Here is a 17,118-nt window from a genome sequence, read left to right on the forward strand (position 1 = left end):
AAAAAAAAAAAAAAAAAAAAAAAAAAAAAAAAATTACTTGTGCAGGAATCAGTAAGAGACATGAAAAAGCGACACATTATAAAAACAAATTTAAAAAGCCAGTCTTTGCATTAAACCAGCACTGAATTTAAATTATGTCTAGGTCCAACCGTTATTGATAACCAACTCCTTCAAGAGTTGTCAACGTCTTTGCAGGAGTACCATGTCACTGCAACATTATAAGGTGACATACTGAGTAGGTCATAAGGTGACATTATAAGGTGACATACTGAGTAGGTATCTGCAACCATCAGCACCTTTTCTTCATTATCCTTTTGAGCTGCAAAGATTTCTTTTAAAAGCTGCATCTAAATCAGGTCCACCCTCTTTTAGAAAAGATGACAACTGACATGCAGTTCTAATTATTTCATACACCCAGAACTTAAAAAACAAATTACCTGTTTGCTGTGATGCATCAACCAACAAAACAATCTTTGATCTGTTCTCAGGGCCTGATGAACTGGTCTCCTTCTGAGTGGCAACATTTTTCACTGGAGGACGTTTATTTTTTATGTGCATCTGTAACTGCTGTTGCTGTTTTCAAACATTGCCACACACACAAAAAAAAAAGTTGATAAAAAATGAGATATATACTTCCTGTAAAAAGACATTTTCTTTATACAGTTCTACTTATCCTATTCAAAAGCAGACTTACTTTTTGAATGACTGGTCCCCTGTTACTGCTTCTGCTCCGCTGAGTGGACAACGGAAAGACCTGGCCTGACGGGCTGGGACGCTCAGCGCATTCTGTAGTAACTGTACTTACAGCATTTGCTGTTTGAAAGGGTGCAGGATATGGCGTAGGGAAAGGATGATAGAAACCCATGACCTGAGCACATGGTGCTGGCATCAGCTGATAGTAAGTATATTCTGAAGAAACAGGTGGCTGTGCAGATATTATAGGATAAGCAAGGTATGGTCCTGCAGGATTTGGGCTGGGTTGCTGCCATCTGATGTCATTGTTATATAATGGAAACTGTCTATAAAAAAAAAAAAAACGAAACAAAACTGCTCAGTAAGTCTTCCCCCTTTCATAGAAAATTTAGACCTTTACCACCCCTTCAAAAACAACAGTTCTATTATATTAAGTTCCTAAACTCAACATTTTTTAATTAGTTATGTGAAGAAAACTGGAAAAAGCTACATCCAATCGTGTTTCACCATGGCAGGACCCAAGCTGGACACCCAAAGCTTTGCTTCATTCAGAGAAGCATTTGCTTCATTCAGAGATTCAGACAAAAAACCTCCTGACTGCCCTAGAAGATCCAAGAGCACAGCAGGTGACTTTGGGAGGGATTTGTACTAGACCTTCATAGCCAGAAAAAAAAAAGGCAACAAAGAATATGAATGGGAAAAAAAAAAAAGGAAGAAAATAGGTAAAAGACTGAGGATAGAGAAACTTCCTCCTCATACATGAAGGGTTAAATACAGTGAACAAAAAACCTGAATATACAGCCCACAATCACCGACTTCTCTCAAGCCTAAAAGATTCAACTCATTTAAAAACAGATCATCTTCCATGAAGATCACAATCACTTATTACCTGTTGGATTGATTTTCCTGTACAAATGGATAGCAAGTGATCAGGTAGCTAGGGATTGGAGTTGGTTCCATTCCATTAATTCCTCCACTGTCATTAGGAAGTGCCATTGGGATCATTAGTGTTTCTGGACCCTTCTTCTGAGGAATAAATGGTTCTACTTCAGCTGACAGCTTGACATTCTTAAGAGAAAAGAAAGAATGTCTTCATTAATTACAATCATAAATTGCTTGGGAAAATTTAGATTCATCAAGTTGTACGCAAAGTACCATGAACAGCAGGCAAATGGATGACAAGGCTACAGGATTTCTGCAGTAAACCAAGAGAGGTGGAAAACAGTTGGCAAGTGCTTATTGCATCCTTCCAATCAATGCAGGGTGTAATACAGATCACCAACATTTAGCATTTGTGTTAACCTTTACAAGTGCAATGCAAACACTAATTAACTTTAAAGGGACTGAAGCTCACATTTTGCAGAAGATATATGAGTCGGAGCACAGAACAAAACCAAATTAGCACTGTATGTGGAGCACAGTTGTGTAGGCTTTCAGAAGTGAAACCAACATATGGAAGATGTAGTAATGCCTGGCCTGCTCTACAAAACTGACCATGTTTCTAGGCAATTATAAAAAAGGCTTTTCAGCATTAAACCATAGTTTAACTGCTCAAAGATGATGCACCATAGAAGAACCCTCCCCACACATTCTATCTGCACAACCTGAACATACTTTAATGTGTTAAAATTATGATTAAAGGTTGTCATGAACAAGGCTTAGAAATAAGTTTCAAACTGTGCTTTCAAAGAAAACCTATCTCCCCCAATCCTGAAGGTATCCTTAGCTTAAGCTGGTTTTGCTCACATTTCTGATTTTGTACAACATAGCTGCATCTTACACTTAAACAACAAAAAATGCTGTATTCAATAAGACAACTGCAGAACCTAATAACCCTTAAACTCTGTATTCTACTGTAACTTGCATTCAGATGAAAACAACCTTTTTTTGTACAAAGATCTCAGCTTAAATATATATGTCACACATCACTATCTCATGGAGTACCAAACCCTAAGACGATTCTTTCTAAAGCAGACAAGGACTCCAGACATTTTTCCTTCCATACGCCTACAAAATAATCTCAAAGGTAACAGATAATCTGTATGAGTACATGCTCTTACAGCACATAAAAAAACAAAATCCTAAAGGTTTGCTGAGGACAGTCTTCTATCCTTGCTACTACCTCCAGAACCTCCACATGAGCTGAAACAGGAGCTCTGGAAGTATCATGGCAAGTAGTCCCACACCTACCACACACTTCTCCCCTCCATGCCTTTGCTCTGTGTCACATCCACAATCCATCCAGAGATAGCCTTCTCACACAATATCTGAATCTCCAAGTCCCCAAAACTTACTCTGCTTAAATAAAATCCCATACTGGTTTAGCAGCATGGGAGTGGAAGAGGTGGGAAGGGCAAGTCCAAAATTTTTTTGAAAATATAGTTGTCCCAATGAAAAAAGTATGTCTTTCAAACTGACAAGACACACTGTTCTTGGCAGGAAAGTATTTTTTAATGACTGTTCTGAAAATGCTTATGGCTGTAATATGGATGTATCTATATTTATCTATATATATATAGATATATATACACACAGATGGACTATAATAAATGGAAGTATGTCCCATCCCTCAAAGTGTTCAAGGCCAGTTTGGATGGGGCTTCGAGCAACCTGGTGTAATGGAAGGTGTCCCTGCTCATGGCACAGGTTTGGAACCAAACGATTTTTAAGGTCTAGTTTCAATGCAGGGCAGCCTGATTCTATAAGCACAGACACAGAGGTATCACTCCTGCTGTATAACAAGATCTGCATTACAGCAGAACAATCACCTTCACATCAATTAAATGCATTTATTTATCATTAGTAGAGGGTGAACATTCCTTTCTTCTACAGTAACTCTTCTAATTCCTGAAGTTCTATTCAGAGGAAAAGCTGTGGGGCAGCTGCAGCAGCAGCACTGAACTTGTGCAACACAAATCAAACCCAGCTCTACCCAGAGCCGCCTCTTTGGCCTCAGGCACATCCCTCAGCTGCCTGGTGACTGGCCTGCCCCTCTGCAAAGCTCCAAGGCATTCTGCCCAACACAAGAGAAAGACTTCTTGTAATATTTTTTTTAAAGTGTTTATGTACAGTGAACACATAAGTACCAGAAATACCAACACTGAATCCCTCCCTTAAAGCTAAGAGTGTTTTTTCTATGCTATTTCAAGACTGTGAGGCAAAAAATATTTGCTTAAGAATAGATTCACTTCTGGGCTGGCCTACAAAACTAGATCAGAGATTATTCTGAATTGGAAGAGACCCACAAGGATCATCAAGTCCAACTCTTTAATGAATGGCCCATATGGGGATTGAACCCACAACCTCGGCATCATCAGCACCCTGCTCTAACCAACTGAGCAATCAAAACATTAAAGGAACACACCAAGGGTGCTTCACCCACAGACAACAGTAAAACTACAGTGAGTGCTTTACAAATGTGGTATTCCTAAGGAAACACTGAAAACTGACAAACAACTAATCCTAACCTGCTGGTCACTATCCTACCCCAACATGCCAAGTGAACTTCATCCAAGATACTAAAAATAAACTCTAGCACTGGCTCAGAAAATAGTAAAAACATTCTATTTGTCATTCACGTTGGGACCAGATTTCCCGTTTTAAAGATCTTTCCTATGTGGCTGTCTGCTCTTTCCCTTATTTGGGAGATTTACATGAAAATACAGAAATCATTCTTTATTGACAAGGCTCTTGCAGAATGGTCTCATGACAATGATTTTTGTGACATTGTACTATATCATCACTCATTAGGATTCTGAGAGAACACACTTTTACATCAGATATTAAAAACAGAGCTGTAACTGATCCAGCAGGAAGTGAGTTATTCCCACCTGCAAGGCTGCCATAGCAAAATATTTCCTGTCAATTCTCAAAGATAATCCCTACCTTACTTTTACATCCAAGGTGGATTGGATAATATTTGACTTATTTAAATCTGTACGGGAAAAAAGGGTATATGGGGGGCGGGAGGTTTATTTGTTTTAAATTTATTTATAACACCTCTATAAGACTCAACAGTCTTATAATGTAATTTTATGATTTTAGGAAAATAATGCACATTATTCTACTTGGTTTTATTAGGTTAAAACAATTCAGAGATGTCCAAACAAAAAAAGACAGCTTTAATTCTTCCTTTCCTGTTGTTGAGTCTCTTATACAGGTTATGATTACTAATTGCTATGACAGAGCAATTGCCTGATATATTTAATTATCATTTTCTGTACAGCTCAAAACAAGTTTAGCTTACCTATAATGGTAAAATAAAGATACAGCAGATCTTGTAATCATAAGCACATATGAGTGCATTTGAAAGTTAAATCCTTTTTTTGCTTACAGCTTTTTGGGGAGTGTCTGTTATTTAAAGGAATCAAAACTGTATTTCACATACCTCTTACAAGCATTATATCTTAAACACTTTTCTTGCGCAGTTTAGTCTGCACCTACAGGTTTGGTTGGCTTGTGACAGTTGGGTTTTTTTAATCCTTTCAAGAAACTTGCTTTGGCAAATGATTTAGGGCAAACTTCTGTTTTCAGATTTTGCATTTTGTTCTGCAATGCACACACATGTATATATGCCAACTCATGAAAACAGCACGTGAAAACTTAGAAACCTCAATACAGGTATTTCAAAATCATTCTGCAAACATAATACATCCAATTCTCACATAACTTATACATTTCATTAGACAACAAGGCCCCATTTTCACTTTAGGGTAGAAAACCAGCAGCTCAAGTGTATTATCAACTAAACTAAATTAACTTCAGTATATTGCTTCCTTAGAACATTTTACCAGTCTTTCAAAAATACTTTAATATTTCTGTGTTACACAGGCTGTGTCTTCAGATGAGGGCAGTAAACTTAAAGCAAAAAGGGGAAACAAATGTACTAAGTCAGGTCAGACTGCTAACCAAACCAAAACATCAACAGAATTAACTCTCCAGGGTGATTCTCCAGACATCTCAGCACATTTCACAGATGACCAGTGGTTTCACTGGACAAGTGAGGGAAACAAAAGAGCAACGCTAAATAATTTGTTCGAAGTTTTCTTAGCAGATCTTTTCAGGATTAGAGATATCTCAGCTAGGAGGAAATGTTGGTGAAGATACACAGCAAAATACCTTCTCTTTCTAATAAACAGCCTTCTTCCTTCATAATGTAAAGAGAAAAATTGAAACAAGAAAAAAAACCCATTAATTAATTTAGTATCAAGTAAAGGTACGGCTAATTTCTCATTGCACTGGACAAGCATAAGTTATTTCCTATCAAAACTCATCATTTCTTCTAACAGGAAAGGCTCCTACAGAAACAACAATGCCGAAGAAGCAGTTTGGTGGTGAGTTTGGTTGTTTAAATACTGACATGCTTAAAACTCAGTGGAAAATGCAACCAATAACAAATGAAGTAAGCTCCAGAAGACAAGACAAGCTCCTTTTTGTTTCAGAAACAAACAAGAAAATGCATAAAACAAAGTGCATGCAAATACACATGAACACAATTCCTCAGAGATTTCACCCACACAGCACAAATGGAGTGCCAAGTGCACATGAACAGCACAAACAGGACTGATCATGCCACTGGTTTGTAACCACAGACAAGAAAGATTTGTCAAACACGAAAAGATTTGGGAGAAGGCTGATACACTTGCCCTAATCCTTACAATAGAGCACTTGTGATACAAGTTTATGCTTTAATTGCTCTCAGAGCATCAAGATTTATTCTAGTCCGTATCCCCTAAAACAAATTAACACTTTGCCCCTGCCATCAGTAAATGCAGGGTCAGACCTTAATACAAACTATTATGTGGTTTGATCACGCCATCTAATAGCAAACACTGAAAGTACTGCAAGACTAAACTTTTTTTTGACTGCAACTTCTTCATGTTTGTTCAACCTTTCATATCACAAAACCAAACAAAGCTTCATTGAAATCAACCTTTGATGACCTAACTCAATTCTAAATATAAATTTAAGTCATGCTGAAACATCAGATTTTCAATCAGCTGCCTATTAATGGAAATACACCCCTTCAAAAGAAACCAAGATTTAGACAGAAGTCTCTTTTGTAGATACCCCTAGTTTCAATTTACAAAACGTTTTGTAGTAGCTCATTACATATTTCAGTACAACAATTACAAGTCTTTCAAGACAGCATATATACTGAAGAGCTCCTTTGTTTCCTATATAAAAGCTACTGTAGTCATCAACAGCTGCAAAGACAGAAGATGACACAAGCAGGAACAGACTGGTAAACTCTGTCCTATAGTTATAGCACTGTACATTTAATCTTAGAAAAGTTTTTGTTCATTGTAGCCTAATGTCATTCAGCATTTTCCATTAAATAGGATCTCTGTCATCCTGCTCTCAGAGGAGAATGCTTAGATATCAATCTCACCATTTACAGGGTGAGAAAATAGACACAGATGCCACATCTCAGAGGGCTATAATAAAATCAGCTGTTTTACTGTCTCAAAGTCTGGAAACAAGAAGTCTCATCCCTAAGTAAAATGAAAACATAGCTCAAACTTCTGGGGTTTTTGTTGGTTTTTTTTTTTTTTAAGAAAAACAATCCTGTTTCTGAATTCTGGATTTCATAATTTAAATGCTGTGTTAATAGTAAGGCAAGTCACAGTTCATCTATTTTAAGATAAACTTTACAAATATGGAAGTCATTGTTTCTATAATTAGTTGCTTCTAAGTGGCAGATACCTCGGGAATGGTAAATATGCAGTCCAACTGGAAACACCAGCAGCAGGCCATTTAATGAAGCACAAAATTTAACCTTCCCTATTTACATTTAACATAGTCATTTCAACATAGCACTTAAAGCAAATACACAATGAAGTCCTTTCCTTTTCCCTCAGCTCATAAAAAGGGAATTGCGCATAATTCTCTTTCCTTTCACAGGATTAAATATCATTATCAGAACATAACAAAGCTAAATATTTAAACATGCTAGCTTGTCAGGTTGTGCTACTTGCTTGTTTTCTATATATAGATAAAAATGTTAAACTCAAAGCCAGAATATTGTAAGAAAAAAGGGGGCAGAAACTAAAATTTCATACTTGCACAAAGCCTGTCCAAAGACAAAAAAAAGCTATCAAAAGGAGCCTCTTCACTTCCCTACTTTCCAGCATTTAACTTCTTCTAACATGAGGATAGAAGTACAAACTTCTATCCTCATGCTATCCAAATGAAGTAGTAATATGTGAGTGCTTTGTAGACAGTGTACTAAAAGGATTAGTCCAAATTATTTATGCAAATCAGTTTCCTCATCTCCACAAACTAGTCAATGATAAATAATTTTGTGCTCAAACAGTTAAGATATTCATGGAATCACATCAATAACATTTTAATTCACCAGAGAACATTATTCTAAAATAAGACAACACTAAACTCACAAAATCCAAAAGTGTTTTGCACTTTCAAGATTCAAAAGTAAGCAATATGCAAACAGTACAGGAAACCAGACATTTTCCAGCTTGCCTCAGTTGTAAAATCTGCCATGGGTAAGAAACACTGAAGGAAACTGGACCGGATAAAAGAGCACAAAACACTGATCTAGATCCACTTCCATGGCAACCATATTATCAAGCCACCTGTTGAGTGGTCAAGAATAGCAGAGGCAAGCAGAACAGGCTATCTTTGAGCAATACTAAAACAAAACACAGGTCACTGATTTTGCAACTTCACCTGATTTCTCAACTTACTAAAGGAACCAACTGTCTTAATCACAGGGCAAGACAAAAGTATAAGACAGAAAAATCAAAGCACAGCAGTACTTTTGAAAGAAGTTGTTTCTCTTTAGTTTTCCATCACATTCTGCTTAAACAGAAAGAGCATCAGAGGTCATCTTCTGAGTTTCCTCTCTTGTAGGAAAATAACCTACACTTAACTGCTGAAATCCACTTTTTAATGGGAACAATTTTGTTCTGGTGTAGACAGAAGTAAACTTACACACCCACTACAAAAATTTCAACTACTCCTATCATAAAAATAATTCCTTTTAAGCAGCTTTAGTCTGTTCTCATCTATGTCAGCTGCCAAAATATTGCTGAATATATTATAACAAGTCATATTAGAATTTAGGTGACATAAATCTCAAAGGCAATCCAAAAGCAATATCTTTTAATCAATTAGGTGTCCAAATGATCCTGCAACAAGAAATCTCATACTGATTCACTAAGCCAACACCACAACACTGTTTACCCATCAAAAGCATTCTCTACTCTTGAAATACCATGCTAACAGTACAATAGTTCTAGGTGCTCATATTCTAATTACACAGTAGTTACTCCTATAAGCACATACAGTTACTGTACTGTGCCTGAGAGAGCATTCTGAGGGAAAGGAAAGAGAATGAGTACTGTTAACACACATCTGTAGGCTTTAATATTCATTTATCAGATGTCATGCAGTACAGGCACAGAAAGAAGCCCAAATAAAGAAAAAATGAAATGGCTCCCAAAACTGATGCAACCTTACCAAACACTTACACTGGTAACAGTGATTACATTCAATTCTTACAGCACAAAAGATGCAAACCCAAAGCATCCAGGAGCCTCCTAATCAAGATGCTACTGTATAATGAGCAGACAAAAGCAACAAGATTGTTGAATCACTTTAGAAACTCATCAGGTATTAATTATTTGTCTGCCTAGAAGCCTTACTAGGGGATAAGGAACCAACAGGACCAGATATGCTGCAAACATAATAAACAAGATAATTCCTGCTACAGAGCTTAACTATACCTTCAAGCTGAAATACTGTATTTAGTTAAAACAATCACTCAGAATCAACACTTTATACTGTAAATAACAACTCTCTGTTTTCATGAACTATTTTGACAGATGAAAAGAAAATGGTTTGATAAGTACATGTGTGTGAACCTCCAGTACTGAAGAGCTCAAGCAACGAGGAATAAATATTTCACAAGTGTACTGCAGTACTAATTACAGATGAAACAGAGGGGAAAAAAATCCCACCACACCAAAATCCAAGATTTTAAAGCAAAAAGTACTACAGATTGGACAAACGTGAATTTTACAGAATAAGATCAGGTTTTAACATCAAGGAAAATAAGCATAAAAAAAAAATATTAAACTCATTATCACACCAGAAAGCCCAGGAAGAAAGCCCCAGTGGGAGCAATACTGGAATAAAACTCACTGTTCACAAACTTCCTTAGATACACATACAGCATGAAAAGCAGTGTATCTTTAGAGTGCATTACTAGTCATTATCTACTTTGCTACAGGAACCTGTGTTATTTTATTCCTTACCCTACTATTAGAACCCCTGGAGACGCCAAAGCTGAAAACTAGGAAACAAAGAGCTGTAAATCACCAATTTTCAATACATTCTGCTGAAACAGAAGCTTAAAAGTAGTATCAGGCTCCAACAGATGACATCATTCATTTCAGATACATCTTTTAGAACTACCTCCTGATGATGAAATGTTCTTTGCAGATATGTAACAAATCATACAAATTCGTAAGTCCCTCCTTCTTTATACCAACACTTTAAAATCTCTTAAGAATAATGCAAACTGGTTACCTCGAAAGGCCGAGTTTAATACAGAAGAACAAAAAAATATAACGACCTGTAGAATTAGTGAGCTACACCCACTCAGCTATGAGGAGACCATCAGCAGTGTCCTATCACTGCAAACTTCAACCCGACCCTGACATTTACAGGATTTCAACAAGAGTGACACCTCAATTGTGTTGCTAAGTTCTTAAAGAAACCTGTTTCTTTTTCAAGAAACCAAGTATCTAATAATGACCAGGCAGGCTTAAACTTAATGCCGCTAAACTGCAGTACTTCCCTAAGCTCGAAACAAAGCCTGGAGGAACAGGGAGGAGAAGAACAGAACCGAGTTTTGAATTCCCTTGGGATTCCCAGGGGAGCCGCTCCCTGGATCCCAGCTCCCCCGGACAGCCGGGCCGGGCGCGGCCTGACGTCTCCCGCCCGAGGAGGGGAAGGCGCCGGCGGACACACACCGAGCTCCCTCTTCCAGCCCGGAGAACGCCGTGTCTGCACCTCCCGAGGGCCACTTTCCGCCGGGCCGGGGCGGCGGCCCCTCACGGCGCCCCTCACGGCCGGTCCCGGCGCCCCCCGCCCCGCAGGCCGCGAGCCGCGCCCCGCCCTACCGTGCCCTGCCCGCCGATCGGCCGCTGCCGACGGCCCTGCCGGGGCTGACACGGCCGGGCCCGCTCCGCTCCCCGCCCTCACCGCCGCCCCGCCGCCCCTCCCGCCGCGGCTGCTCGCGGTCCCTTCGCACCTTGTCCGCTTTGTCCATGGCTCCAGCTACGCCGGGCGGCGGCTCTAATGAGGGTGGCGGAGGGCCCGGGCCGCCTCCCCCATGGCGCTGCTTCCCCTGCCGCGCTCCGCACACGCCCGGAGCAGCGCCGGCCCCGCTCGCGGTTATCACGGGAACCGGGACCGGCTACGCCACGGCCGGGGCGGGACGGGCGGCGGGGAGGGACCAGCTGGGACGGAAGCCGGGCTGGCTCAGGCCGGGAACGCCTTCGCTCCCCCCCCCCCACGGCGGGCGTTCCCCTCCCGCGTTCCGGCCACCCGAAAACAAGCAGGGCCGTGACACAAGCGTTGCGGAAACCCGCGGGAATGATCGCGGAGAGCGTTGTTCCCCCGCCCCGAGCCGTTCCGGCGGCGGCGAGCGAGGGCGGCAGGTGCGCGGCGGGCCCGTCTGCTCGCGGGCGGCGCCGGGGGAGGCTCAGGCCGATGGTGTCCTTGAAATTATCTGGAACACCGAGGGGAAAAAAAAAACATCCCTGTGATTTATTTAGAGGCAGAAATCTAAAAATGTCGCACAAGCGTCTGGAGTGCAGGGCTGGGCTATGAAGTGGGTCCCGTGTGTGCAGGGACTGGGGCGGCAGCAAAGCAGGGAGATTCTGAGATGCGAGGTTGGGCGCAGCTTGTGTGACGTTCCTTTATTTTACTGCCCTGCTTTTAACATGTGGTTAATAATGAGTAACGCCAGTGAAATCAGTGAGACTGTGTTCACCCCGAGCCTGGAGAATGGGAAACGCATCTAGGAGCCGGTGCAGCATAACAACACATGATCCCGTGCGTGTATTCTGCAGGGGATGTCCCCGCATTTCATTACGCTAATAGGCCCGGCTGCCTAGGGTTTAATGGAAATGTGGCATGATTTATTTACAACTTGGTTGATTCATGGCAAGGGAAAAAAAAAAATAGCAAAACTAGGCTAAGTACCTTTGTGAAAGAAATCCACAAAAGATATCCCAGATCAGACTCTTGAGCACTTCCAGGTAAATACATTATAAATGTATTACGTATTAATGCATGAGTCAGGTTCGTGCTTGATAAGAGGTTCTTTTGAGGAATAAATGGCTTGCTTTTTAAAGAAACAAGTAAGAAAGCCTGTATTTGAATTTGACAGCAGTAAAAGCTATCTAGAATGTCTCGACAGAGCAATCTTGCTACAGCTTCCTAGATTAAACCTTTATTTTATAATTATTTAATCTTTCCTGCTCTATGTTCATGATACCATGTAACAATTTTTCCTATGTTATAAAAATTTTATTTCTTGGATAAGCCCACATAATCCCTTTGTACTTTCTTAGGAGTTTCTCTTTGCCATTAAAACTTCATATGTACCATATGGGATTATGAAGAGGGCTATTGCATTGCACTGCAAGATCTCTTCTTGCAAACAGATGACACGAACAGAGAATTGTGCAGACTGTTGCTGCCTTCTGTGCTATTCCATCCACATCAGCAGGATCACCATCTAAGTGTAGCTTTTGCCTAGATGTCTGCAACATTACGTATGTTCTGTGATTTAAGTTTTCATGAGGACACAGTACACAAAATCATAGGTCCCGTTGAGCATATGGGAAAGGGAGTGGGCCAGGTTGTAACCCAAATTAAACTGAACTTTCATATTTCTACTAACTTCAGTGAGGGCAGTGTTTTGCTACCAGTGAAGGGGAGAGCTGCTGCAGTGTCCTAACTGATACAAAAACCTCATCTGAACTAGAGAAGCTGCAGCAGTTGTATGTTTTATATGCACTTCTGTATCCCAGCACTTTTCTTGACAAGATTAAATGGTCAGCAGAACTCATATAAGTGTTTATAATACTGGGAAGCCATTTCAAGGTGGTAAGACAGAGTAATTGGAGGTTATGAGGTTTTGTTCCCAGGGGCTTTTACACAATGAGATTTGTTATTTCAACACAAGAAGTCACGAAAGTAAAACTGGGTATTAAGCTGGTTGTACACAGAGCTTTCAGCTGATGCAACAGAATAGCATTTCATCAGTAATTGATGAACTTAAATATGAGATGGAAATCTACAGATAAATAATTATGAAACATAAGCTACCTAAACTTTCTCACTCAAACAAAAAATCTCTACTGAGAAAATGCATTTCATTCCCAGTAGTTGAATGTGTTTTGCTTATTTGTGTGAAATTAGGTTGATTTATTTCAAACTTAATCACTTTTCATCTCCAAGTAATGTGGGAGAACTTGCCTGACTGGTCAGAAAACAGTGAAAAAATCCCACTGAAACAGCTGGAACAATCATCTTCTTGTATTAGCACACCAGTGTTTCAGTGTGGAATGCAGCTTAGTTTGTTCAAATTGATGCTGACCATGGAATATATATTATGACATTTGCTTAAGATAGTTGCTGTGTTTTTAAAAAATAATGAGTCATTATGGCAAGGCTGTCAGTTATGAAATTCTTCTTTTGTTCCCAAGATACATACCAACAGAAAGGTCACACTTAGAAGGGCTGTTACGCACACTCAAATAACAGGAATGTCTAAATTCTAAATTGGGCAGTGATTAAATAGACATCAGATCTACATAAAGCTATACAATATACATAGTACAGAAAGTCATGTTGGGTGACCTGAGTGGCCACTCAGGTGAAAAATACTTAAGGTCTCCCATAAAATTTAACTGTGTTATTACCAAAAAGAAAAACAAACCAAAGCACTCAGAACCAGTTATGTGAGATCCTCTATCCACAGCTATCACAGATATGCCAGGGTATCTGGTTACAACATCATCTTGATTGAGTGTTGTGTAAGAGAACTCCACAATGTCACAGCTCTTAAGGACAAAAAATTCTAAAAACCCTGGTGAATTTTAAAATACTTGGTAGCTGCACATGGTTGAATTTGAACATCCTTGGCAGCTGATTTTGAATACTTGGTTGTCAGTCCAGTTCTCAAACTTGGCAGTTTGTAAACAATTATTGCAACTTCTTTGCTGCAACACGGAGTAAGTGAAGTGCTTAGTTCATAAGCAAAAATGATGGTTGAACTCCGCAGGTGCTGACTGGAATTTTGCTACTAAGGTTTTAGCTTTATTGCTGCAGCTACTGGGTAGGGATATCCTTCCTGAACACAATGGAAGACACAGATCAAATGAAGAAGAAAGTCTAGGTTGACACAAAAATAAAAAATGGGAGTCTAAACCAAAATATCTGAGCAATATGGAAAGGCACTTGGTAATGAATGTATTCAGATTTCAAACCACAGGATTACAAGCAAATCTAACAGCACATGTGGCTACTCAGACCCGTAATGTTTACATCTAGTGGGTATAAAGTCCTACGAAACACAAACATGTGATTACACACATCTCACTGAAGTCAAGGCAGCTTCTTATATGGAAAGCTTGAGCATATGTACAGGCTTAATGGCACTAGCATGGAAGCATGAAATAAGGGTTGCTCAGTAACACCCTCTGCCTGAGGTGCAGGCAGGCTTAGACTGAGCTCCACGGCAGCAGCACCACCTGAACAGGGACTGCAGCAGCACTAGTGGGGCTGGAGGCTGCCATGGTGAGCAAGTGGAAAAGGCAGCAGAATGAAGCAGACTCAAAAGTGAGTTTTACTGGCCTGGGACTAAAATTTTCAGTATAGTTACTGAAAAAGACAAGTAGAGAAAGTGAAATGTATCTTGGCAAATAAAACTGTATCTGGCGATGTGACATGTGGTGTCCTGCACAGGCAGCCACGGGCAGACGCAGCAGGGAACAGAACTGGAACCTAAGTGGGAAGGTGAGCTGGGAACTACTCCAGGAACCTGAGAATCACGATTCCAATAGCGATTGCTACCTGGCAGCAGGCAGAGTGAGCCCAGCACTCGCACCAAGAGCAGCTGCAGAGGGAGGCAGCAGAGCCAGCCAGGACAGAACTGCCATGCAACTCCTCCTAACAGGGCCAGGAAGGGATTAGCCTTTACTCTTGCTGTAATGCTTACACGTCTTACACCTAAAATTTAGCACTACACATGCAATTATTCTATCACAGATAGTTTGCAATCTATCTTACCACACAGTTAGAGGCATTTAAGATGGTGATAATCCTTTCTTAATATCTTAATTAACACTTAAATAGTTGACTAGCTTGTAATGTAGTTTACCTAGTTCACTAACCTGGTTCTAAACTACATTTTTTGCACTTTGAAAATAATTAAGTGACATTTTTATATTTAAAATCCATATTAGCATCTATATATGGAAATTTGGTTCTGTATTTAGGCTATATTTTTGAGAAAGCAAGGGTACTGCTCCACCAAGTGATGTCATTTTACTCTATACATACACAGTTCTTACTCAGATTAATTCACTACCTCTCAAAGAAAAAATATGAAAATACAATCTTCAATTACAATGTTTTATAGCTGTCAGTTCCTGAGAAATTACAAAATCAGAGTTTATTTACAGACTAAAATTCAAATTACTTCATTTTATTATTCTGCTGGGTGCATTTCAGCTGGGTGCACTGCCATTTTTCTGGGGTTTGTTGTTATTCAATGCATTTTCTGTGGTAGGCTTATTTAAAAGGAAAATGAAATTAAACTGGTTTCAGATCCAATCCGATAGGACTTTAAGATGCACAAAAAATACATTCCTTCAAAGTATGTTCGATTAAAAATAATAGTAAAAATCTAAAATGCAGACATAGCACCCACATCCTCCCAATTTTCCTGTTGTTCAGTTTTAATGCATAAGCTGCCACAACTCAAAAGAAGGGTTTATATATACACAGCTTAATCACTGTTGTAATCTTACATAAGATTACAACAGCCATTAAAATGTTCTTTTGCAAACACTGTTATGGTAACTAGCTAAAATGCCAGTTTATCTTGTACCAGCAGCAACAAGAGGTGTATAAAAACACCCAAGAAGTTGTGACAAGCGTGGGTCTGACAATTACCAACAATTGCAGAAATTTAATGACTGGACCCAAGACTGAGAATGCAGTGAAGCTGCTTACCACATTTCAAACAACCTGCAGTGCAGTGGTGTTTTTTGGAAAAAAAAAAAAAAATCATCTACCCTCTTCCTTCAAGTGCTTGTTCACTTTTCCTGAGGAGACAGAAATGACATCAGAACCAGATCTACCAGGGACTATAGGTGGGCTATAGCAACTATTGGTGATTTCTGCTACAGTTGTATGACAACAGAGGTCTTCAGTATTTCCCCAGAGGAAATCTTCATCTTCTAGGTTAAGAATTGTGAGAACTCAGAAAAGGGGTAGAATCCCTTAGGGATTATATAAATCTTCCTTATGTGCCTAGAGCACAGATGCTAAGGCACTGTACACTTGAGTAAGAGCTGAAGTATGCCAAAACACACAACTATTTCTTAGAGGCAGACACCTTTTTTCTTTCTAAAAACATTGCTAGCCCTCATTGTTCAGACTGACAGTCCTTCAATAGTTGGACTAGTCCTACAACAATTAGTCCTTCAGAACAAAAAGATAAACATGGGAACTAGACAGACATGACAAGATTTACTGCAGTGTTCCCATTTCCTTCTTGAAAAAGAATCCAAAAATGCCAAAATGCCTCCCCAGCAGACGTAGCTGGGATGGAAAAGGTTACATCAGGTACAACAGACAAAGTCAAGAAAACATTTATTTTCAGTGATTGTAAGTTTATGGACAGTTCTCTTTTTCCCCCTCCTTTAGAAGAGATGAGTTGTTCCTTCCTACAGCAAGGGTATTGGAAAATGGCAGAGAAAGGAGACCTACTCAAATAAATAGCTGTCACTGTCCCCTGTCTCCATGGGAAGGAGAACCTTGAAATAGCTGTGACAATCCCCTGTCCCCCTGGGAGAAAGAACCTGTAGGCAAGGGTCCCAATGATTGTGCACTGTTGTTAAGTTCAACTTCACATCACCAGGTACTACTGGAATTTTCAATGCAAAAACTACATTACTCAGCATTATCACAGCATTATAAGGAAATAAAATACAAGGTGCTTTAGTTAAATTTTATATACAGATTTTACAAAGGCAAAAAACTTTGCTTAAAAATTTAAATTTTATATTATTGTTTTAAGTAAATGGATAAATTAAAAACACCTATTGGTAAAAAAATACATGAGTGAAGAAGAAAATCTCACCCAAGATTCAATAT

General features: G+C 39.5%; 1 protein-coding gene across 1 annotated transcript in view; it reads right to left on the minus strand.

The window, feature by feature from the left end:
- SECISBP2L (SECIS binding protein 2 like) overlaps positions 1-11,133 on the minus strand; it is a 28,074-nt gene extending 16,941 nt beyond the window's left edge. Inside the window, exons 1-4 of the mRNA XM_015639338.2 lie at positions 10,973-11,133; positions 1,583-1,761; positions 695-1,019; positions 438-573 (exon numbers count right to left, since the gene is read on the minus strand). Coding sequence (XP_015494824.1) covers positions 438-573; positions 695-1,019; positions 1,583-1,761; positions 10,973-10,990 — 658 coding nt within the window. The 5' untranslated portion in view covers positions 10,991-11,133. The remainder of the gene's footprint in view (positions 1-437; positions 574-694; positions 1,020-1,582; positions 1,762-10,972) is intronic.
- Positions 11,134-17,118: the final 5,985 nt, after the last annotated feature.

This window comes from Parus major, chromosome 10 (assembly GCF_001522545.3).
Source record: "Parus major isolate Abel chromosome 10, Parus_major1.1, whole genome shotgun sequence".
NCBI lineage: Eukaryota > Metazoa > Chordata > Aves > Passeriformes > Paridae > Parus > Parus major.